Below are 23,785 nucleotides of genomic sequence, written 5' to 3' on the forward strand. Positions count from 1 at the left end.
AGCTCTCTTGCTTCTTACACTCTTGCTCCTGAAGATGTAAGCAATAAAGTTTTGCCGCAGAAGATTCTGGTCTGTGGTGTTCTTCCTGGCCGGGCGTGAGAACGCGTCTAATAACATTGATTGGTTGATTCTTTGAATAGTTCTTCTTATTTCCACTTGGTTGATTTCACCCCTAAGTTTGATTATTTCCTGCCTTCTACTCCTCTTGGGTGAATTTGCTTCCTTTTGTTCTAAAGCTTTTAGGTGTGTTGTCAAGCTGCTAATGTGTGCTCTGTCAAGTTTCTTTTTGGAGGCACTCAGAGCTATGAGTTTTCCTCTTAGGAATGCTTTCATTGTGTCCCATAAGTTTGGGTATGTTGTGGCTTCATTTTCATTAAACTCCAAAAAGTCCTTAATTTCTTTCTTCATTCTTTCCTTGACCAAGTTATCATTGAGAAGAGTGTTGTTCAGTTTCCATGTGAATGTTGGCTTTCTATTAGTTATTTTGTTATTGAAGATCAGCCTTAGTCCATGGTGATCTGATAGGATACATGGGACAATTTCAATATTTTTGTATCTGTTGAGGCGTGTTTTGTGTCCAATTATGTGGTCAATTTTGGAGAAGGTACCATGGGGTGCTGAGAAGAAGGTATATCCTTTTGTTTTAGGATAAAATGTTCTGTAGATATCTGTTAAGTCCATTTGTTTCATAACTTCTGTTATTTTCACTGTGTCCCTGTTTAGTTTCTCTTTCCATGATCTGTCCATTGGTGAAAGTGGTGTGTTGAAGTCTTCCCACTATTATTGTGTGAGGTGCAAAGTGTGCTTTGAGCTTTACTAAAGTTCCTTTAATGAATGTGTCTGCCCTTGCATTTGGAGCATAGATATTCAGAATTGAGAAGGAATGTCTTTTTAATTCATGGATTCAGAGTGTTCCCTCCATGGTTGCTAGGCTCCATTGACTCTGAGACATGATGAGGCAGAACATTGGGATCATACAAAGGAAGTCAGTTGTCTTCCTGGTGGAAGAAAATAGAGTGAAGGCAGGACGGAGCTAGGACAAGATATATCTTTCAGAGACCAGGAGGTGCCTCTCTCACACACACTTGTAGGAACTCTCCAAATATTATCAACAGGGAATGGCTTACTGAATACATGAGACTTTAGAGAGGTATTCCATATACAACCCATAATAGTATGTCATAGAATCTCATGGGTCTAAAATAGGAAATTATTTAATCCTATGAGTAATATATATGCAATTTAAAGATTGATAAAGAAAGGATCATGGAATTAAACACAGATGGTGAACTACCAAGTATATTTATTGCAAGTGCTTTTATTCTGGAGATAAATGTCAAAAGACAGGGTGCAAAGTATTGGAAAATGTGTGCAATGTGTATTATGAATGTAAAAATGTGTATGTGTATAATTTATTTGTACATGTAATCTTGTGCATATAACTATACCATTTCATAATCTGTATATCTATTCCAATATTTCCACGAATTTTCTTTTAATGTGCTATTTCTTTTTTAGAACATAATGAGGTAGGTTTTTGTAGCAGAAGATGGCCTAGTTGGCCATCATTGGGAAGAGAGGCCCCTTGGTATTTCAAACTTTATATTCCCCAGTACAGGGGAATGCCAGGGCCAAGAAGCAGGAGTGGGTGGGTAGGGGAGGAAGGCAGAGGGAGGGTATAGGGAACTTTCGGGATAGCATTTGAAATGTATATAAAGAAAATATCTAATAATAAATAAAGAAATTAATAGAACATAATGAGGAATTGATTGTATGACTGTACTCAATGTACTAAGAAAAGCATGGTGCTGGTAGCAACAGCACATTAATTGTACATTTCATTTTGAACTTAAGTCATTAAATATATTTCTTATCTTTCAGAGGATTTGTGTGATGAAGGAAAAATCCCTAAAGTTTGTGGGACAACTCTAATGCCCAACAAATCAATATGTATCGCTCTCTTCATCGTTGGGCAATGTCTCCATGGAGTAGCAGGGATAATAGTTCAGCTGCTTTCCATAACCTATATTTTTGACCACGTTCCCACATTTTCATCTGGATTATATTTAGGCAAGTTTTAAAAATATATATGCCCTCCCTCCAAAAAATATGTATGGCCCATGTTGAGTAATTATCAGATTTCTCTGTGGTTTAACTGATAGGTAAATACTGTTGGTCAGGTGATGACACTGTAGTAATGAGTGATGACTTGGTTTCATAACTTCAAAATCACATTGATATATCTAATTATGAGAGTGGGGCCACTAGTTAAATCATTTAAACATCTCTGTAAAGTTTTACAGGAATAGAAATTATAGGAATGTTCTAAATGGCAAAATTTTCTCTATGTCTCTGTTTCTCTTTCCCTGAGAGAGTGGGGAGAGAAATGGAGGGTCAAGGAGAGGGTAGAGAAGGGTTGGGGGAGGGTTGATAAGGAGATAGCTGCACACAGTATCAACTCTTCATTTTACAGTTTCTTATGTAAACTGTGTTCTGCATTAACTAAGCATTTATTCAATCCCAAATAATCTATCTGGAGATCAGTAATAGAATCTGATCCTGGTAGGCAAAAGTGAAGAATTATTTTCACTGACATGTTAGGTTTCATTTTTACTTTCTTATTAATCATTTTATTTGTTTACATTTCAAATGATATCCCCTTTCTGATAATCCCTCACCAAACTCCCCAGCCTATCCCTCCTTCCCTCCCTCCCCTCTTCCTCTATGAGGGTGCTCCTCCACCCACTCATTCTCTCTCACCCCATCACTTTAGCATCACCCTGTGCTGGAGCATCAAGTCTGCCTCCCCTCCTATTAATGTCAGATAAGGCCATCCTCTGCTTCATATATATCTGGAATCCTAGCTCCCTCATGTATACTCTTTGGTTGGTAGTTTCATCACTGGAAGCTATAGATGGTCCAGTTAGTTGATATTGCTCTCCCAATGTGATTATAATCCCCTTCAGTTACTTTAGTCCTTCCTCTAGCTCTTTCATTGGGGTCCCTGAGCTCACTCCAACTGTTATCTGTGAGTATCTGCATCTATATTGGTCAGTTTCTTATAAAACCTCTCAGAAAATAACCACATCATGCTCCTGTCAGCAAGCGATTCTTGGCATCAGCAATACTGTCGGGGTTTAGTGTCTGCAGATGGGTAGATCCTTAAGTGGGTCAGTCTCTGGATGGCATTTCCTTCAGTCTCTGTTCCATTTCTTTCTCTGTCTTTTCCTTAGGATAGGAACATTTCTGGGTTAAAAATTTTGAGCTGAGTGGATAGCCCCATCCCTCAACCGGGGGCCCTGCCTTTCTACTGGAGGTGGTCTCTACGGGTTATACCTTCCCTTTTCTGGGTATTGTTGTGGGAAATACTAAAACAAACAAACAAAACCCCAGCATATTCCCATGTTCCCCCGCATATGCTGGCTACTCTGCTTTTATCTAGTGTAGACTCTGACTCAGTGCTCCAAAATCTCTCCAACTTACTCTCTAGTTTCCCACTGGCGGGTCACTACCATGCCAGCCCTATGCTTCCAAACCCCCAGGACCTTTGTGGTGCATCTCAGGCAAATCCATGCATTCTCTCTTAAACCCAAATGAGCTGCCTTGTGAAGGAAAAACGCAACACAAACTTAATTCAGACGCAACGGTAACTCAATTGCTGAGCTCAACAACTAAAATCCTAACTTGTAAGCCTTAATAAATCTTATACTTATTATTATTTATATATCTTATTATTATTTTCTGGTGGTGAATCCTGATGATTCTTCCACTGAAACCAAGAAATACTCATAATTGCATCTTGTCCTCACTCTATCCCTGTCCAAAAGGACCTAACTCTTTCTTAATCTCTTCCTCTGTCCAACCTGGAAGTCCTGCCTACTCACCCAGTGATTGGCTCCTTTAATCATTAGGGTATTTGTTCACAAGAACAGCACCAGGCTCGTCCACAACACTTCCTGCTTTCTGTTCTAATAAAAAAAAAACACCTTTCTCTCAAATGTAAATAGGGCATAACTACTACCATTTTGTAATCTATAAAGTATAAGATAGACTAAACACCCAGTTCATCGTTTACCTCATTAAGATAGAACATTGTCATATGTCCTAAATTAAAAGACTTATGATTCTATCTTGACTTATGTCTTGGTTTTAGATTGTATGCCACCTTAAAACCATCCTCTCAAATCTGTTCTCTATAAGTAAATAGCCTGGGTTGGCTATGAGACTATAAGTAGTTTTCCAAACCCATCAGAAATCTGAGAATGATCAACATTTACTGAAAATATATAGGAAGCCTAACACAGCTTCTACAACTGAGACAAATTGTAGGGATAGCTGCCAACCTATATAGCCCCAGTAAGTCAGTAAGTTGGAACATCCATCTGTCTTCAGCCTTTCTGCCCAGGATCATTCAACAGACCTAGAGAAACAGGAAATTAAGTACTACCCTATTCTGTCTCAGCAGAACTAAACTGTTCTAATCTGTAAATTGTGTCCTTTTTCTGGACAGTCTTATGTCTGTAGATGAAATGAGGCCATTCTTAACTAGTGGCTGTCTTGCTACAACTGGAACAACTCCATCAATGCTCAATTTTTTCTTTGAATCCAAGAAAGGGAGGCTGTTAGGAGGAGATTTGTCTCAACAACAAGTGAATAAATAACATTAAATATCACATTCTCTGGGTTTCTGACATTTTTTAAAACCAGCTATCTAAAGTAATGTGGACTGTTCTCCATTAAATACTCTCAGCTCTTTCTTATTAAATATCTTGAAAACACCCTAACAATAAACTCAGAGACGTGAATTTGCTACTTGGCTCTTAACTCAGAGACTTAAACATTTCAGATCAATTTATAATGGCGTTTAGGCTGCGTTTAAGCCCTGTAGTTTTAAAGATTTTGTATCAATAGAAGAAATTTATACCAATGAAAACTTTTAATTTTACATCAAATTGTATACCAAAATAAGAAATTATGACTTCAACTTAGTAGCAACTAAAAAGATTTCTACCAAATGAGATTATGGCTATGCAATCAAATCTAACTATTCCTCCCTATTCCAATTATGACCATATCTACATTCCTTAGAAAGACAACCTATAATAACCACCTCCAGCCCCAAAGCCCAGAGAACTGAGATGACTACTCTTCATAACTCTTCAAGCTGAATATAGGCATCAGATATCTTTGAAGGGGGGGGAGGGGGAGGGAAAATGGGAGAGTTAGTTGGCCTTAAGAAGACAACACCAATGATTTATTTAGTCTCTGATGTCTCTGTCATGAAGGGATCTGGCTGAAAGTCCAAGATATCAGGAGTTCAAGCAGGTCAGTTCAGCATGTCTGATCTGACAAGGAGATTCACCAAGGCTGTATATTCTGTAATATACAAATATCAAAACAAAATTTGAATATAATCAAGATAACCTTTTTGTTTGATTCTCTGGAATCTAACTTTTCAGGGGTCTCCCTCTATCAAATCTGATCCATATTACTCCAGAAGGTGTATAGCTCCAATTACCTTTCTAAAAGTACAAAGACAAAACGTTTCTCTAAAATTAGCATATCCCGTGTCAGTAACCAGAAATACCTTTATTTTGACCTCTCTCCCAGAGGAATAATATAACCACAAAATTCAGCATCATACCCATTTTGAAAATTGAAACTATTCAAATCAAATGAAGTCCGTGGTGATGGGGGGGGAGGGGAGGGGAGAAAAGAAAAGAAAAGAAAAGAAAAGAAAAGAAAAGAAAAGAAAAGAAAAGAAAAGAAAAAAGAAATAAAAGAACTGAAATAAAGAAACTGCTGGCAGGCTCTGTTGTCCCCTGCTGTAGGGAGTGCAGAGTGCTCTCAGGCTATAAATTTCTAGTGGATTATTGGCAAATGCCAAACACCAAACACGTTGGTTCACGACATCTGCTGCCAGGAAATATTAAAAAAACAAAAACAAAAACAAAAACAAACAAAACAAAACAAAACAAAAACCCAGCAAGTTCCTACACTTGTGCCAGCTACTCTTTACCCCAGTGGCCTGATCATCCACGCACTGGCGGGCAATAGCCAACCTATTTTTATCTCCTGGAAACTCTGACTCAGTGCTCCAAAATCTCCCCAACCAGATCACTAGGTTCCCACTGGCAGGTTGTTATGCCTGCCACATGATTCCAATCCTTCATGACCTTTGTGATGCACCTCAAGGAAATCCATGCTTTACCACTGTAGCTTTCTCTCTTAAGCCCAGAGAAGCTGCATCGTGGAGGAAAATGCAACACAAACTTAGTTCAGACACAATGGTAATTCAGTTGCTGGGTGCAACAACTGCAATCCTAACTTGTAAGCCTTATTAATTCTAAATCCTCCAGTGGTGAATCTTGACGGATCTGCCATTGAAACCTGGAGACATTTGTAATTACATCTTGTCTTCACCCTATCATCATCCAAGAGGGCCTAACTCTCTCCTGCTTGCTCTCTTCCTCTGTCCAACCTTCTGTTGTCTACTCACCCAGTGATTGGCTCCTTCATTCATTAGGGGATTGGTTCACAAGAACAAGGTCAGGATCATCCACAACAGGGTATATCTGCTAAAGTCATCCCTATTGGTACCTGGGAGCCTTTCTCTTCCCTGGAGTCTGGGACTTTCTAGTGACTACCCCCAGTTCCCCATCCCCTAATGCTACATGCATCTATTCAATTTTCTGGTCCTCTGTACTTCTCTCCTGTCCCTTCTAATACCTCCCTCTCCTTTCTCCATCTCAGGTCCCTCCTTCCCTCTACCTCCTGTGTTAATTCTGTTACCAGTTCTATGTAGCATTGAGGCATCTATATTTTGGTCTGCCATCTTCTTAAGTTCTTTATTGTTTGTGGGTTGTATTATGGGCATTTGAGATGCTGTTGGGCTAATATATGCCCTTTTCAGTGAGTTTGTCACAGTTGTGTTCTTTTGTGTCTGGTTACCTCACTCACGATGATATTTTCTAGTTCCATCCATTTGCCTAAAATTTTCATGAAGTCACTGTTTTTAATAGCTAAGTAGTACTCCATTGAGTAAATGCACTGCATTTTCTGTATCCATTCCTCTGTTAAAGGACATCTGGATTCTTTTAGCTTCTGGCTATTATAAATAAGGCTGTTATGAACACAGTGGGACATGTGTCCTTGTTAGCTCCTGGACTATCATTTTGGTATATGTCCAGTAGTTGTATAGCTGAGTCTTCAATTAGAACTATTCCTGTTTTCTCAGTAACTGCCAGATCAATTTCCACAGTAGTTTTACAAACTTTTAGTCCCACTAGCAATGGAGGAGTTTTCCTTGTTCTCCACATCCTCACCAGCATCTGCTGTCACCTGCTTATTTTTATCTTAGCAATTCTGATTGTTTTGAGGTGGAATCTCAGTGTCCTTTTGATTTGCATTTCCCTGATGACTAAGGATGTTGAACATTTCTTTTTTTAAAAAAAAATAATGAATTAATTAATAAATATGTTATTTATTTTCATTTCAAATGTTATCCCCATTCCTGCTATCTCCTCCACATAACCCCTATCCCATCCCCCTACCCTTGCTTCTATGAGGATGTCCCTCAACCTTCTCCCACATTCCTGTTTCACTGCTCTAGCATTCCACTACACTGGGGCATTGATCCTTCACAGGAGCAAGGGCCTCTCCTCTCATCAGTACCAGATAAGACTACATATGCAACTGGAGTCATGGGTCCCTCTATGTGTAATCTTTGATTGGTGGTTTAGTCCCTGGGAACTCTGGAGGGGGGGGATGGTCTGCTTGGTTAATACTGTTGTTTTTCCTATGGCAAACAGTCCTCATTCAAGCAATATAGAGTCCTAACAGGGCAAACTCATTCTTCCCAACAAAGTAGCAACTGTGTCTCAGGTCTAACATCAACTATACGAATGTCATCAACTCTTGCATAAATTTATCACAAGCTTCTTTTCACATTAATTTTAACTCATTAGAGTAAATCAGAAAAATATACACAAATTTCTCTCTCCCCAGTTTTTTACCCACTCCTATTTCTCCCACTGTGTTCCTGACCATCTTCTCTCTGACAAGTAATAGAGAATGGCATGAGGATTTATAGATATCACAGATAGTTCATTTGTATTTTATATAACCAAGTATAATCATTAAGGTTTTTTTTTTGTTCTGCATTTCATTTTCTAGCTATTGCAGATGCTGCAATAACATTGGGATATACTCTGGGTTATCTACTAGGAGTAAAAAGTTTTATGTTGCCTGTGAAAGAAGCTATGCAAGCCGTGTAAGTCATATTATTTACTATTCTATTTAGTTTATGTTGTACAGATCACTTGTTGAATAATACATAGCAACAGTATTAAACTGGTTGATGTGTGCATATATGTAAACAAATAATTATACTGTGCATTTATATCTTTACTGTTTGAAATATAATTAATATGATTACTTAAAAGTCCATTAGCTTTTTTATGTTTTATTTTTAAAACATTAAATACTCATTCAAACACTACAACAGCAACTATGTGTATGATACATAGAAGGTTTCATTATGGTTATTATTTATGAAAAGATTTTTTTCATAGAATATATACTGTTCATATTCTTCCCTTGCACCAAACTCCTCCCAGCTACCTTCCTACCCACATGATGTTATATACCTAAGGAAAATTTGTTTTCTACAACAGAATGTCACGGCATGTAACAATAACACTCCACAGTAGGTCCAATAGCTAGTTGTTAGCCAATAAAAAATGAACTCAATGGTTTTTTGATGAACATTTTTTGTTTTATTTTCTTTTATCGTTTATTTCTTTGTCTTATTGGTCTTTTGCTTGCTTGTTTTGATTTTCATTGCTCTGTGAGTGTTGTTTGCATTTGTTCTGTTTTTTGAATGAATAAAAAAAAGACAACATGTCTCCTATGGAAACACACTACTGTACTATTGTAGAAGCTTAGAAATAAATACATGTATGAAGCGAATTCAAATAGATTCATCAAAGAATTGGGGAAACAATGCCCCAGCTAGATGTCTTATGCCATCATGTCCCAGGAATAAATTAAATGTAGGATGTTTCCATGTGGGGTTTGAAAAGGACATATGAAAAGTGTTAGATTCTTACCCCCTATGTTTCTTCCTTTATCTGTACATATATCCTCTTCCTTCTTTACCCCTCCCATTCTAATTTCTTTAGCTGCATATGTATCAAAAGATGGCCTAGTCAGCCATCACTGGAAAGAGAGGCCCATTGGACACGCAAACTTATAAAAACTAATAAAAATGGAAAAAAAATGTCGATAACATTGTATAGTATTTGACCTTCTTTGAGAGATTGTATTCTTGCTGGTACCTTAGTGGGTATCTAACTCCTGGGTTATGCACATTATAGAACACAAAATCAATGAATGCGAATGAACAAAAATTATAGTAGAAACATTTGGTATTCATCAAATAGTAGTTTAATTGGATTTATGTAGATTGACATTCAAATTCCTGACAGTACCATCACCCTAATTTTCTTTTTTTGTTTGTTTGTTTGTTTGTTTTCTGTTTTTCTTTTTTTTTCCATTTTTTATTAGGTATTTAGCTCATTTACATTTCCAATGCTATACCAAAAGTCCCCCATACCCACCCACCCCCACATCCCTACCCACCCACTTCCCCTTTTTGGCCCTGGCGTTCCCCTGTACTGGGGCATATAAAGTTTGCGTGTCCAATGGGCCTCTCTTTCCAGTGATGGCCGACTAGGCCATCTTTTGATACATATGCAGCTAGAGTCAAGAGCTCCGGGTACTGGTTAGTTCATAATGTTGTTCCACCTATAGGGTTGCAGATCCCTTTAGCTCCTTGGGTACTTTCTCTAGCTCCTCCATTGGGAACTCTGTGATCCATCCATTAGCTGACTGTGAGCATCCACTTCTGTGTTTGCTAGGCCCCGGCATAGTCTCACAAGAGACAGCTACATCTGGGTCCTTTCAGCAAAATCTTGCTAGTGTATGCAATGGTGTCAGCGTTTGGATGCTGATTATGTGGTGGATCCCTGGATATGGCAGTCTCTACATGGTCCATCCTTTCATCTCAGCTCCAAACATTGTCTCTGTAACTCCTTCCATGGGTGTTTTGTTCCCACTTCTAAGGAGGGGCATAGTGTCCACACTTCATTCTTCATTTTTCTTGAGTTTCATGTGTTTAGGAAATTGTATCTTATATCTTGGGTATCCTAGGTGTATTGGCTAGTTTTGTGTCAACTTGACACAGCTGGAGTTATCACAGAGAAAGGAGCTTCAGTTGAGGAAATGCCTCCATGAGATCCAACTGTAAGGCATTTTCTCAATTAGTGATCAAGGGGGCAAGGCCCCTTGTGGGTGGGACCATCTCTGGGCTGGTTGTCTTGGGTTCTATAAGAAAGCAGGCTAAGCAAGCCAGTAAAGAACATCCCTCCATGGCCTCTGCATCAGCTCCTGCTTTCTGACCTGCTTGAGTTCCAGTCCTGCATCCTTTGGTGATCAACAGCAGTATGGAAATGTAAGCCGAATAAACCCTTTCCTCCCCAACTTGCTTCTTGGTCATGATGTTTGTGCAGGAATAGAGACCCTGACTAAGACAAATTGGTACCAGCAGAGTGGGGTATTCCTGTGACAACCTGACCATGTTTTGGGGAGGACTGAGGAAGGACTTTGGAACTTTGGGCTTGAAGATCCATCCATTGTTAAGAGCTCTGTCGGATGTTGTGTAGGAGCTTGGAAGATAATGTAGAGAACACTGCAGAAGATGGAGGTCTGGTTTGTGAAATTTCAGAGGGAAAATTAAAGACTCTTTTCAGGGCCATTGCTGTTTTGATTGTGAAGATTCTGTAGTTCTGGTTAGCTGGGGCTGAAGAATCAGCTGTGATTAACAAGATACCAGAACTACTAAAGCAAAAACTTTGCATTACTGGCACTATTGATGCTGGTTAGCTGGAGCTAAGAAATTAGCGGTGATTAAGAAGAGACCAGCATCACTGAGGTGACATCTTCTGGGAAGTATTTTCTGAAAGCACAGTGGCTGTGTTCCAGATATAGCCAAAGTTGTACCTTGTGCTGTGGCTGGACTTGGTAATGTGTAAGGGTCACCCAGGTGGTACTGGTTTTGAAGGCATGAAGGAGTTGAGCAGAGCAGCTGAGGCTTGGCACTGTGAGAGGCCATGGAAGGCCATTGGTGAAAGTGCAGCCTCAGTTGCAATTGATGGCCCAGGACTGAAGGGGTCATGCAGTGTTTTGGAGATGCCAGTACCATGAGATGACCACCAAGAGCAGCAGCAGCAGTGGAGTACAGGCATCTGGAGCCTAGAGGATGACGCGTGTGCTACAAAGGGCCTGGCTGGAGAAGTGACCCAAGCCCTTGGAGGAGCCCAGAAGATCGTGAGTTGGATCCCAGACATTGGACGGTTGGAGATTGATTTTTGCTTTTGATTGTGACTGTGCCCTGATATTTTCCCTCTTGAAGGAAGAAACTGTTTTAGTGATGCCCACAGTTAAGAGACTTTTAATTTAAAAAGACTTTGGATTTTTAAAAGAGATGGATATTTTAAAGAGATTGAAATTTTAAGAATATGTAAAGACTGTGGGACATTTAAAGTTATTTAGACCTTGGGGATGAATAAGAATGTAAGGGTTGAGGCTTACTAGTGATGTGTTTGTGTGTCAAGTTGACAAGGGGTCAGTTGTATTGGCTAGTTTTGTGTCAACTTGACACAGCTGGAGTTATCACAGAGAAAGGAGCTTCAGTTGAGGAAATGCCTCCATGAGATCCAACTGTAAGGCATTTTCTCAATTAGTGATCAAGGGGGCAAGGCCCCTTGTGGGTGGGACCATCTCTGGGCTGGTTGTCTTGGGTTCTATAAGAAAGCAGGCTAAGCAAGCCAGTAAAGAACATCCCTCCATGGCCTCTGCATCAGCTCCTGCTTTCTGACCTGCTTGAGTTCCAGTCCTGCATCCTTTGGTGATCAACAGCAGTATGGAAATGTAAGCCGAATAAACCCTTTCCTCCCCAACTTGCTTCTTGGTCATGATGTTTGTGCAGGAATAGAAACCCTGACTAAGACACTAGGTTTTGGGCTAATATCCACTTATCAGTGAGTACATATTGTGTGAGTTCCTTTGTGAATGTGTTACCTGACTCAGGATGATGCCCTCCAGGTCCATCCATTTGGCTAGGAATTTCATAAATTCATTCTTTTTAATAGCTGAGTAGTACTCCATTGTGTAGATGTACCACATTTTCTGTATCCATTCCTCTGTTGAGGGGCATCTGAGTTCTTTCCAGCTTCTGGCTATTATAAATAAGGCTGCTATGAACATAGTGGAGCATGTGTCCTTCTTACCAGTTGGGGCATCTTCTGGATATATGCCCAGGAGAGGTATTGCTGGATCCTCCGGTAGTACTACGTCCAATTTTCTGAGGAACCGCCAGACTGATTTCCAGAGTGGTTGTAAAAGCCTGCAATCCCACCAACAATGGAGGAGTGTTCCTCTTTCTCCACATCCACGCCAGCATCTGCTGTCACCTGAATTTTTGATCTTAGCCATTCTGACTGGTGTGAGGTGGAATCTCAGGGTTGTTTTGATTTGCATTTCCCTGATGATTAAGGATGTTGAACATTTTTTCAGGTGCTTCTCTGCCATTCAGTATTCCTCAGGTGTGAATTCTTTGTTCAGTTCTGAGCCCCATTTTTTAATGGGGTTATTTGATTTTCTGAAGTCCACCTTCTTGAGTTCTTTATATATGTTGGATATTAGTCCCCTATCTGATTTAGGATAGGTAAATATCCTTTCCCAATCTGTTGGTGGTCTTTTTGTCTTATTGACGGTGTCTTTTGCCTTGCAGAAACTTTGGAGTTTCATTAGGTCCCATTTGTCAATTCTCGATCTTACAACACAAGCCATTGCTGTTCTATTCAGGAATTTTTCCCCTGTGCCCATATCTTCAAGGCTTTTCCCCACTTTCTCTTCTATAAGTTTGTGTCTCTGGTTTTATGTGAAGTTCCTTGATCCACTTAGATTTGACCTTAGTACAAGGAGATAAGTATGGATCGATTCGCATTCTTCTACATGATAACAACCAGTTGTGCCAGCACCAATTGTTGAAAATGCTGTCTTTCTTCCACTGGATGGTTTTAGCTCCCTTGTCGAAGATCAAGTGACCATAGGTGTGTGGGTTCATTTCTGGGTCTTCAATTCTGTTCCATTGCTCTACTTGTCTGTCTCTATACCAGTACCATGCACTTTTGATCACAATTGCTCTGTAGTAAAGCTTTACGTCAGGCATGGTGATTCCACCAGAGGTTCTTTTATCCTTGAGAAGAGTTTTTGCTATCCTAGGTTTTTTGTTATTCCAGATGAATTTGCAAGTTTCTCCTTCTAATTCGTTGAAGAATTGAGTTGGAATTTTGATGGGGATTGCATTGAATCTGTAGATTGCTTTTGGCAAGATAGCCATTTTTACAATGTTGATCCTGCCAATCCATGAGCATGGGAGATCTTTCCATCTTCTGAGATCTTCTTTAATTTCTTTCTTCAGAGACTTGAAGCTTTTATCATACAGATCTTTCACTTCCTTAGTTAGAGTCATGCCGAGATATTTTATATTATTTGTGACTATTGAGAAGTGTATTGTTTCCCTAATTTCTTTCTCAGCCTGTTTGTTCTTTGTGTAGAGAGGCCATTGACTTGTTTGAATTAATTTTATATCCAGCTACTTTACCAAAGCTGTTTATCAGGTTTAGAGTTCTCTGGTGGAATTTTTAGGGTCACTTATATATACTATCATATCATCTGCAAAAAGTGATATTTTGACTTCCTCTTTTCCAATTTGTATCCCCTTGATCTCCTTTTGTTGTCGAATTGCTCTGGCTAATACTTCAAGTACTATGTTGAAAAGGTAGGGAGAAAGTGGGCAGCCTTGTCTAGTCCCTGATTTTAGTGGGATTGCTTCCAGCTTCTCTCCATTTACTTTGATGTTGGCTACTGGTTTGCTGTAGATTGCTTTTATTATGTTTAGGTATGGGCCTTGAATTCCTGATCTTTCCAAGGCTTTTATCATGAATGGGTGTTGGATCTTGTCAAATGCTTTTTCTGCATCTAACAAGATGATCATGTGGTTTTTGTCTTTGAGTTTGTTTATATAATGGATTACATTGAAGGATTTTCATATATTAAACCATCCCTGCATCCCTGGAATAAAACCTACTTGGTCAGGATGGATGATTGCTTTAATGTGTCCTTGGATTCGGTTAGCAAGAATTTTATTGAGGATTTTTGCATCGATATTCATAAGAGAAATTGGTCTGAAGTTCTCTATCTTTGTTGGATCTTTCTGTGGTTTAGGTATCAGAGTAATTGTGGCTTCATAAAATGAGTTGGGTAGAGTACCTTCTACTTCTATTTTGTGAAATAGTTTGTGCAGAACTGGAATTAGATCTTCCTTGAAGGTCTGATAGAACTCTGCACTAAACCTGTCTGGTTCTGGGCTTTTTTTGGCTGGGAGACTATTAATAACTGCTTCTATTTCTTTAGGGGATATGGGACTGTTTAGATGGTCAACTTGATCCTGATTCAACTTTGGTACCTGGTATCTGTCCAGAAATTTGTCCATTTCGTCCAGGTTTTCCAGTTTTGTTGAGTATAGCCTTTTGTAGAAGGATCTGATGGTGTTTTGGATTTCTTCAGGATCTGTTGTTATGTCTCCCTTTTCATTTCTGATTTTGTTAATTAGGATTTTGTCCCTGTGCCCTCTAGTGAGTCTAGCTAAGGGTTTATCTATCTTGTTGATTTTCTCAAAGAACCAACTCCTCGTTTGGTTAATTTTTTGAATAGTTCTACTTGTTTCCACTTGGTTGATTTCACCCCTGAGTTTGATTATTTCCTGCCGTCTACTCCTCTTGGGTGAATTTGCTTCCTTTTTTTCTAGAGCTTTTAGATGTGTTGTCAAGCTCTAGTATGTGCTCTCTCTCTTTTCTTTTTGGAGGCACTCAGAGCTATGAGATTCCCTCTTAGAAATGCTTTCATTATGTCCCATAGGTTTGGGTATGTTGTTGCTTCATTTTCATTAAACTCTAAAAAGTCTTTAATTTCTTTCTTTATTCCTTCCTTGACCAAGGTATCTTTGAGAAGAGTGTTGTTCAGTTTCCACGTGAATGTTGGCTTTCCATTATTTATGTTGTTATTGAAGATCAGTCTTAGGCCATGGTGGTCTGATAGGATACATGGGACAATTTCAATATTTTTGTATCTGTTGAGGCCTGTTTTGTGTCCATTTATATGGTCAATTTTGGTGAAGGTCCTGTGAGGTGCTGAGAAGAAGGTATATCCTTTTGTTTTCGGATAAAATGTTCTGTAGATATCTGTAGATATTTGTTTCATAACTTCTGTTAGTTTCATTGTGTCCCTGTTTAGTTTCTGTTTCCACGATCTGTCCATTGATGAAAGTGGTGTGTTGAAGTCTCCCACTATTATTGTGTGAGGTGCAACGTGTGCTTTGAGCTTTACTAAAGTGTCTTTAATGAATGTGGCTGCCCTTGTATTTGGAGCATAGATATTCAGAATTGTGAGTTCCTCTTGGAGGATTTTACCTTTGATGAGTATGAAGTGTCCCTCCTTGTCTTTTTTGATAACTTTGGGTTGGAAGTTGATTTTATCCGATATTAAAATGGCTACTCCAGCTTGTTTCTTCAGACCATTTGCTTGGAAAATTGTTTTCCAACCTTTCACTCTGAGGTAGTGTCTGTCTTTTTCCCTGAGATACGTTTCCTGTAAGCAGCAGAATGTTGGGTCCTGTTTGTGTAGCCAGTCTGTTAGTCTATGTCTTTTTATTGGGGAGTTGAGACCATTGATATTAAGAGATATTAAGGAAAAGCAATTGTTGCTTCCTGTTATTTTTGTTGTTAAAGTTGGCATTCTGTTCTTGTGGCTGTCTTCTTTTTGGTTTGTTGAGGGATTACTTTCTTGCTTGTTCTAGGGCGTGATGTCCGTCCTTGTATTGCTTCTTTTCTGTTATTATCCTTTGAAGGACTAGATTCGTGAAAGATATTGTGTGAATTTGGTTTTGTTGTGGAATACTTTGGTTTCTGCATCTATGGTAATTGAGAGTTTGGCCGGGTATAGTAGCCTGGGCTGGCATTTGTGTTCTCTTAGTGTCTGTATAACATTTGTCCAGGCTCTTCTGGCTCTCATAGTCTCTGGTGAAAAGTCTGGTGTAATTCTGATAGGCCTTCCTTTATATGTTACTTGACCTTTCTCCCTTACTGCTTTTAATATTCTATCTTTATTTAGTGCATTTGTTGTTCTGATTATTATGTGTCCAGAGGAATTTCTTTTCTGGTCCAGTCTATTTGGAGTTCTGTAGGCTTCTTGTATGATCATGGGCATTTCTTTCTTTATGTTTGGGAAGTTTTCTTCTATTATTTTGTTGAAGATATTAGCTGGCCCTTTAAGTTGAAAATCTTCATTCTCATCAATTCCTATTATCCGTAGGTTTGGTCTTCTCATTGTGTCCTGGATTTCCTGGATGTTTTGAGTTAGGATCTTTTTGCATTTTGTATTATCTTTGATTGTTGTGCTGATGTTCTCTATGGAATCTTCTGCGCCTGAGATTCTCTCTTCCATTTCTTGTATTCTGTTGCTGATGCTCGCATCTATGGTTCCAGATCTCTTTCCTAGGGTTTCTATCTCCAGCGTTGCCTCGCTTTGGGTTTTCTTTATTGTGTCTACTTCCCCTTTTAGTTCTAGTATGGTTTTGTTCATTTCCATCACCTGTTTTGATGTGTTTTCCTGTTTTTCTTTAAGGACTTCTACCTGTTTGGTTGTGTTTTCCTGCTTTTCTTTAAGGGCCTGTAACTCTTTAGCAGTGCTCTCCTGTAATTCTTTAAGTGACTTATGAAAGTCCTTCTTGATGTCCTCTATCATCATCATGAGAAATGTTTTTAAATCTGGGTCTAGATTTTCGGTTGTGTTGGGTGCCCAGGACTAGGTGGGGTGGGAGGGCTGCGTTCTGACGATGGTGAGTGGTCTTGATTTCTGTTAGTAGGATTCTTACCTTTGCCTTTCGCCATCTGGTAATCTCTGTTATAGTTGTCACTGTTAAGAGCTTGCTCTTCAGGTGACTCTGTTAGCCTCTATAAGCAGACCTGGGAGGCTAGCTCTCTCCTTAGTTTCAGTGGGCAGAGTATTCTCTGCAGGCAAGCTCTCTTCTTGCAGGGAGGGTACCCAGATATCTGGTGTTCGAACCAGACTCCTGGCAGATGTTGTGTTCCACTCACTAGTGGTCTTAGGATCCCGCGTGGAATCCTGTGTGGGCCCTTGCGGGTGTCGGGCAAGTCTGCTGGCAAGGTACCCTGGGGCTCGAGTGGAGGGGAAGGGGCTTGTGCCCCAGGTCAGGCCTGGGTAGCCTGCTTCCCTATTTCCCGCGGTCTCAGGTTCCACGCGATTGGATTGGGGCAGGCGCTGTGTTCCACTCACCAGAGGTCTTAGGATCCCATGGGGAATCCTGTGTGGGCCCTTTCTCTTAGGATCCCGTGGGGAATCCTGTGAGCATCCCGTGGGGAATCCTGTGCCTAATTTTTTATATGACTATACTAGTGTGTACTCTAATCAGCATGTGCTGTCATTTGTTTTATTGATTTTCTCTCTTTCTTTTTCTTTTTTATAGGATATTTTCTTTACATTTCAAATGACCTCCCCTTTTCTGGTTTCCCCTCTGAAAACCCTGTCCTCTATCTCCTCCCTCCTCCCCCTGTTCACCAACCTACCCACTCCCACTTCCTGGCCCTAGAATTCTCCTACATTGAGGCATAGATCCTTTACAGGACCAAGAGCCTCTCCTCCCATTGCTGTCTCACTAGGCAATCCTTTGCTACATATGTAGCTGGAACCATGAGTCCCACCACGTGTACTCATTCGTTGGTAGTTTAGTCCCTGGGAGCTCTGGGGTTACTGGTTAGTTTATATTATTGTTCCTCCTATGGGGCTGCAAATCCCTTCAACTCCTTAGGTCCTTTCTCTGACTCCTTCACTGGGGACCTTGTGCTTAGTCCCATGGATGGCTGTGAGAACCCACTTCTGTATTTGTCAGGCACTGACAGAAACTCTCAGGAGACAGCTATATCAGGCTCCTGTCATCAAGCACTTGTTGGCATCCACAATACTGTCTGGGTTTGGTGTTTGTATATGTGATGGATCCCCAGGTAGGGCAGTCTCTGGATGATCATTCCTTCAGTCTCTGCTCCACACTTTGTCTCTGTAACTCCTTCCATGGGTGTTTTGTACCCCCTTCTAAGAAGGAACAAAGTATCCACACTTTGGTCTTCCTTCTTCATGAGTTTCATGTCTTTGTGAGTTGTATCTTGGGTATATCTAGCTTTTGAGCTAATACTGACTTATCAGTGAGTGCATACCATGAGTGTTCATTGGTGATTGGGTTACCTCACTCAGGATGATATCCCACAGATCTAGCCATTTGCCTAAGAATCTCATAAATTCATTGTTTTTAATTGCTGAGTAGTACTCCATTATGTAAATTTACCCCATTTTCTTTATATTCCTCTGTTGAAGGACAACTTGGTTCTTTCCAGCTTCTGGTTATTATATGTAAGGCTGTTATGAACATAGTGGAGAGTGTATGTTTATTACATATTGGAGCATCTTCTGAGTATATGCCCAAGAGTGGCATAGCTGGGTCCTATGGTATTATTGTGTCTAATTTTATAAGAAACCACCTGACTGATTTCCAGAGTGGTTGTACCAGCTTGAAATCCCAACAGAAATGGAGGAGTTTTCCTCTTTCTCCAAATCCTTGCCAGCATCTGCTGTCACCTGAGGTTTTGATTTAGTCATTCTGACTTTTATAAAGTGGAATATCAAAATTGTTTTGATTTGTGTTTTCCTTATGACTAAGGATGTTGAACATTTCTTTAGGTCCTTCTGAGCCATTTGGTATTCCTCAGTTGAGAATTCTTTGTTTATATCTGTACCCTACTTGTTAGTAGGGTTATTTGGTTCTTTGGAGTCTAACTTCTTGAGTTCTTTGTATATATTGGATACTAGCACTCTATCAGATGTAGGATTTAGTAAAGATCTCTTTCCAATCTGATGGTTGCTCTTTGTCCTATTGACAGTGTCCTTTGCCTTACAGAAGCTTTGCAATTTTATTAAATCCCATTTGTCAATTCTTGATCTTAGAGCATAAGCTATTGGTTTTCTGTTTGGGAAATTTTCTCCTGTGCACATATGCTCAATGTTTTCCCCCACTTTCTTTTCTATTAGTTTCAGTGTATCTCATTTTATGTGCAGGTCCTTGATCAACTTGGATTTGTTTTTTTTTTTTTTTTTTTTTTTTTGCAGAGAGATAGTTATGGATCTATTTGCATTATTATACTTGCAGCCATCCACTTTTTTTTCCATTTTTTATTAGGTATTTAGCTCATTTACATTTCCAATGCTATACCAAAAGTCCCCCATACCCACCCACCCCCAATCCCCTACCCACCCACTCCCCCTTTTTGGCCCTGGCGTTCCCCTGTACTGGGGCATATAAAGTTTGCGTGTCCAATGGGCCTCTCTTTCCAGTGATGGCCGACTAGGCCATCTTTTTGATACATATGCAGCTAGAGTCAAGAGCTCCGGGGTACTGGTTAGTTCATAATGTTGTTCCGCCTATAGGGTTGCAGATCCCTTTAGCTCCTTGGGTACTTTCTCTAGCTCCTCCATTGGGAGCCCTGTGATCCATCCATTAGCTGACTGTGAGCATCCACTTCTGTGTTTGCTAGGCCCCAGCATAGTCTCACAAGAGACAGCTACATCTGGGTCCTTTCGATAAAATCTTGCTAGTGTATGCAATGGTGTCAGCGTTTGGATGCTGATTATGGGGTGGATCCCTGGATATGGAAGTCTCTACATGGTCCATCCTTTCATCTCAGCTCCAAACTTTGTCTCTGTAACTCCTTCCAAGGGTGTTTTGTTCCGAATTCTAAGGAGGGGCATAGTGTCCACACTTCAGTCTTCATTTTTCTTGAGTTTCATGTGTTTAGGAAATTGTATCTTATATCTTGGGTATCCTAGGTTTTGGGCTAATATCCACTTATCAGTGAGTACATATTGTGTGAGTTCCTTTGTGAATGTGTTACCTCACTCAGGATGATGCCCTCCAGGTCCATCCATTTGGCTAGGAATTTCATAAATTCATTCTTTTTAATTGCTGAGTAGTACTCCATTGTGTAGATGTACTTCAGAAAATCAAATAACCCCATTAAAAAATGGGGCTCAGAACTGAACAAAGAATTCTCACCTGAGGAATACCGAATGGCAGAGAAGCACCTGAAAAAATGTTCAACATCCTTAATCATCAGGGAAATGCAAATCAAAACAACCCTGAGATTCCACCTCACACCAGTCAGAATGGCTAAGATCAAAAATTCAGGTGACAGCAGATGCTGGCGTGGATGTGGAGAAAGAGGAACACTCCTCCATTGTTGGTGGGATTGCAGGCAGCCATCCACTTTTACCACCAGCATTTTTGAAAATAATCTTTTCTTCTTGGTTTGTTTTTGGCTTATTAGAAAACAGTTCAGTGTCCATACATGTAGAATTATGACTGGGTTTTCGGGATGATTCCACTGATCAATGTATCAGATTTTGTGCTAATACCATGCAGTTTTTACTATGTTAGATTCTTATAAAACTAGAATTCAGAGAGAGTAAAACTTTCATCAAATCACTCAACATTCATGAACATTTTGTAGGTGTGTGTGTGTGTGTGTTTGTGTTCATATGAAACTGAGTTTGTTTCTATTTGCAAAGAATGGTGTTAGAAATTTGATGAATTGTATTAGAAACTGGCAGAGCTGCTCAGGGGACAGCTGTATCAGGCTCCTGTCAGCAGGTACTTGTTGGCATGGAAAATATTGTCTGGGTTTGGTAAATGTATGTTGGATGCATCTCCTGGTGGGACAATCACTGGATGGCCTTTTCTTTAGTTTCTGCTCCAACCTTTGTCTCTATTTCCTCCCATGGGCGTTTTTATCCCCTTCCTAAGAAGTACCGAAGTATCCACACTATGGTCTTCCTCCTTGAGCTTCACATGGTTTGTGAATTGTATCTTGGGTATTCTGAACTTCTGGGCAAATATCCACTTATTAGTGAGTACATACCATGGGTGTTCTTTTGTGTTTGGGTTATCTCATTTCTGATATAGCTGTCTCCTTAGAGGCTTTGCCAGTGCCTGACAAATACTAAATAGATGCTCACAGCCATCTACTGGGCTGAGCACAAGGTCCCTAATTGAAGGAGCTAGAGAAAGGACCCAAGGACCTGAAGGGGTTTGCAGCCCCATAGGAGGAACAACCAGTACTCCCAGAGCTCCCAGGGACTAAACCCCAAGCAAAGAGTACAAAAGGAGGGACTCTGTCCACATACGTAACCGAGGATACCCTTGTGGGACATCAGTAAGAGGAGGGACCCTTGGTCCTGTGAAGGCTCTATGCCCCAATGTACAGGAATCCCAGGATAGTGGAGCTAGAGTACATAGGTTAGTGAGCAGGGGGAGGTGGAATGGAATAGGGGGTTTTCAGAGGGGAAAATAGGATGAAATTTGATATGTAAATACAGAAAATATATAATATTAAAATTCTTAAAAAAGAAAAAAATGAATTTGATGATTTTTTTTTCAAATTAGCACATTGGAAGTGGGGGCGAGGTTAATCAGATCTGGTATTGGGTGAGGGACAAGTACTGAAGCCCTGAGAGCTATTAGAAGGAATGAAGCCAGGCAGCTTTGGGAGATAGGAGTTTGAAGGGAACCTCCAGAATGCACTAGAGACCTGGGAAGTAAATGACTCTCAGGACTCAAGGGGAGGGACATTAGATGAAATATCAGAGAGCAAACTTATAGAGCCTACCTCCAGCTGGAAGACAGGACATCAAGTGAGGGATGGTGTTGCCATCCCATAGTCTCAACTCTAATCCATATTTGTTCCTGTCTGAAAAATTACAAGGATGGAAATGGAGAGGAGACTGAGGAAAAGAAGGTCCAACAACAGGCTCAAAGTGGGATCTAGCTCAAGGGGAGGTCCCAAGGCCTGACACTATTACTGAGTCTATGGAACACTCACAAAAAGGGACCTAGCATGACTGGACTCGAGAAGACCCAGCAAGCACCTGAAAGAGTCAGATGCTGATATTTGCACCCAACTAATGGACAGACGCAGCTGACCCCTGTTGTTGAATTAGGGAAGACTGAGTGAAGCTGAGCAGAGGTGTGACCCTGTAGGACAACCAGCAGTCTCAATTAATCTGCACCCCGGGATCTCTCAAACACTGGATCATTAAACAGGCAGCATGCACCAGTTCATGTGACACCCCCAACACATATACAGTAGAGGACTTCCAGGTCTGTGTTCATTCAGGCATGAAGCACCTAACCCTCAGGAGATTGGAGGCCCCTGGGAGTTTAGAGGTCAGGTGGGGTGGGAGGAGGGGACATCCACGTTCAGACAAGGGGTGGGTAGGAGGTATGGGAGTTAGAGGATGCACAGGTGGTGGGCTAATGAAATATGAAATGTAAAAAATTAAATTTATTAATAAAAAAGCATGTTCATTACCACTACATTAGTACTTCTGATCCCATCTTCTGTTCCTTCATGTATTAAGTTTTTATTACATAGTTTTTCACTCAAGGTAGTTTTTGAGGCTATTGTTAATTATGCTGTTTGATTGATCTCTTTATTAGCTTATTTGTCATTTGTATATGTGAGGCTCCTGAATTATGTGTGTGTGTGTGTGTGTGTGTGTGTGTGTGTGTGTGTGTGTGTGTGTGTGTGTGTGTGTGTGATTTTGTTTCCTGCTGTTCTGTTGAAAATGTTTGTTGTAGATATTTCTTCATGAAGTATTTAGGGTCTTTTATTCATAAAATGGTAAGATCAGAAAATAAGGATTGCTTGTTAGTCTTCCTTTTATATTTCTATCACATTGATCTCCTTCAGTTGTCTTTCTGCTCTAGATTAGAAGTCAAGTACTAAAATGAATAAGTATGGAAAGAGCCCTTTGTTCCTGGTTCTAATTTTCATAGCAATTTTGAGTGTGTTTCCATTTAGTTGATTTTTGATCACCTGTGCTTTGTTGAGGTTGGTTTCTTATATATCAAGATTATCTAGGACATTTATCATAAAGAGATGTTGCATTTCTCAAAGTCCTCTCCTGTATCTAATGTGTGATCCTGTGATTTTTGTCATTAAGTCTGTTTATGTGGTTAGCTATATTTATTGAATTAATGATGTGGGATTATATCTGCATCTCTGAAGCTAGGCCTACCTGATCATGGTAGATGATGTTTTGGATATGATCTTGTATTCTGTCTTCAAATATTTTATCCATTGTATTGCTGAAAACCTACATTACCTAAACCCAGAACCTTGGCAAAGCTGAGTCTAGCATTCCTTGTAGCTTTTGTACTAAAAGTGGCTACAAACTCAAAGACATAAATAACACGAAGTTAAACTAAAGCATCAATAGTGTATTAGATACCATAGAATAGTTAATGAGCTTTTGGCATGCAATTTGACAACGCATACTTGAAAAATAATTTAAAAATGAGGGGGAATAATAAAATATTTGGGAATGAATAAAAAGAACAAATAATGATATTGTTAGAATTCATGTGAGACATTAATATGTCAAAGATATCAAAAGATTTTCCAAATCAATAAAAATAGCTAAAATCAAAATTGTATAACTAATCAGACACAATAAGATAAAATGTCATCCAACAGAT

At 39.8% G+C, this 23,785-nt stretch overlaps 1 protein-coding gene across 1 annotated transcript in view; it reads left to right on the plus strand.

Annotated features, from left to right (window-relative positions):
* Positions 1 to 23,785, plus strand: part of Gm7133 (predicted gene 7133) — a 147,856-nt gene that overhangs the window by 18,403 nt on the left and 105,668 nt on the right. The window contains exons 3-4 of the mRNA XM_981711.4: positions 1,882 to 2,070; positions 8,176 to 8,272. Of these exons, the coding sequence (XP_986805.2) occupies positions 1,882 to 2,070; positions 8,176 to 8,272 (286 nt within the window). The remainder of the gene's footprint in view (positions 1 to 1,881; positions 2,071 to 8,175; positions 8,273 to 23,785) is intronic.

The sequence above is a fragment of the Mus musculus genome, chromosome 1 (assembly GCF_000001635.26).
Source record: "Mus musculus strain C57BL/6J chromosome 1, GRCm38.p6 C57BL/6J".
Lineage (NCBI taxonomy): Eukaryota > Metazoa > Chordata > Mammalia > Rodentia > Muridae > Mus > Mus musculus.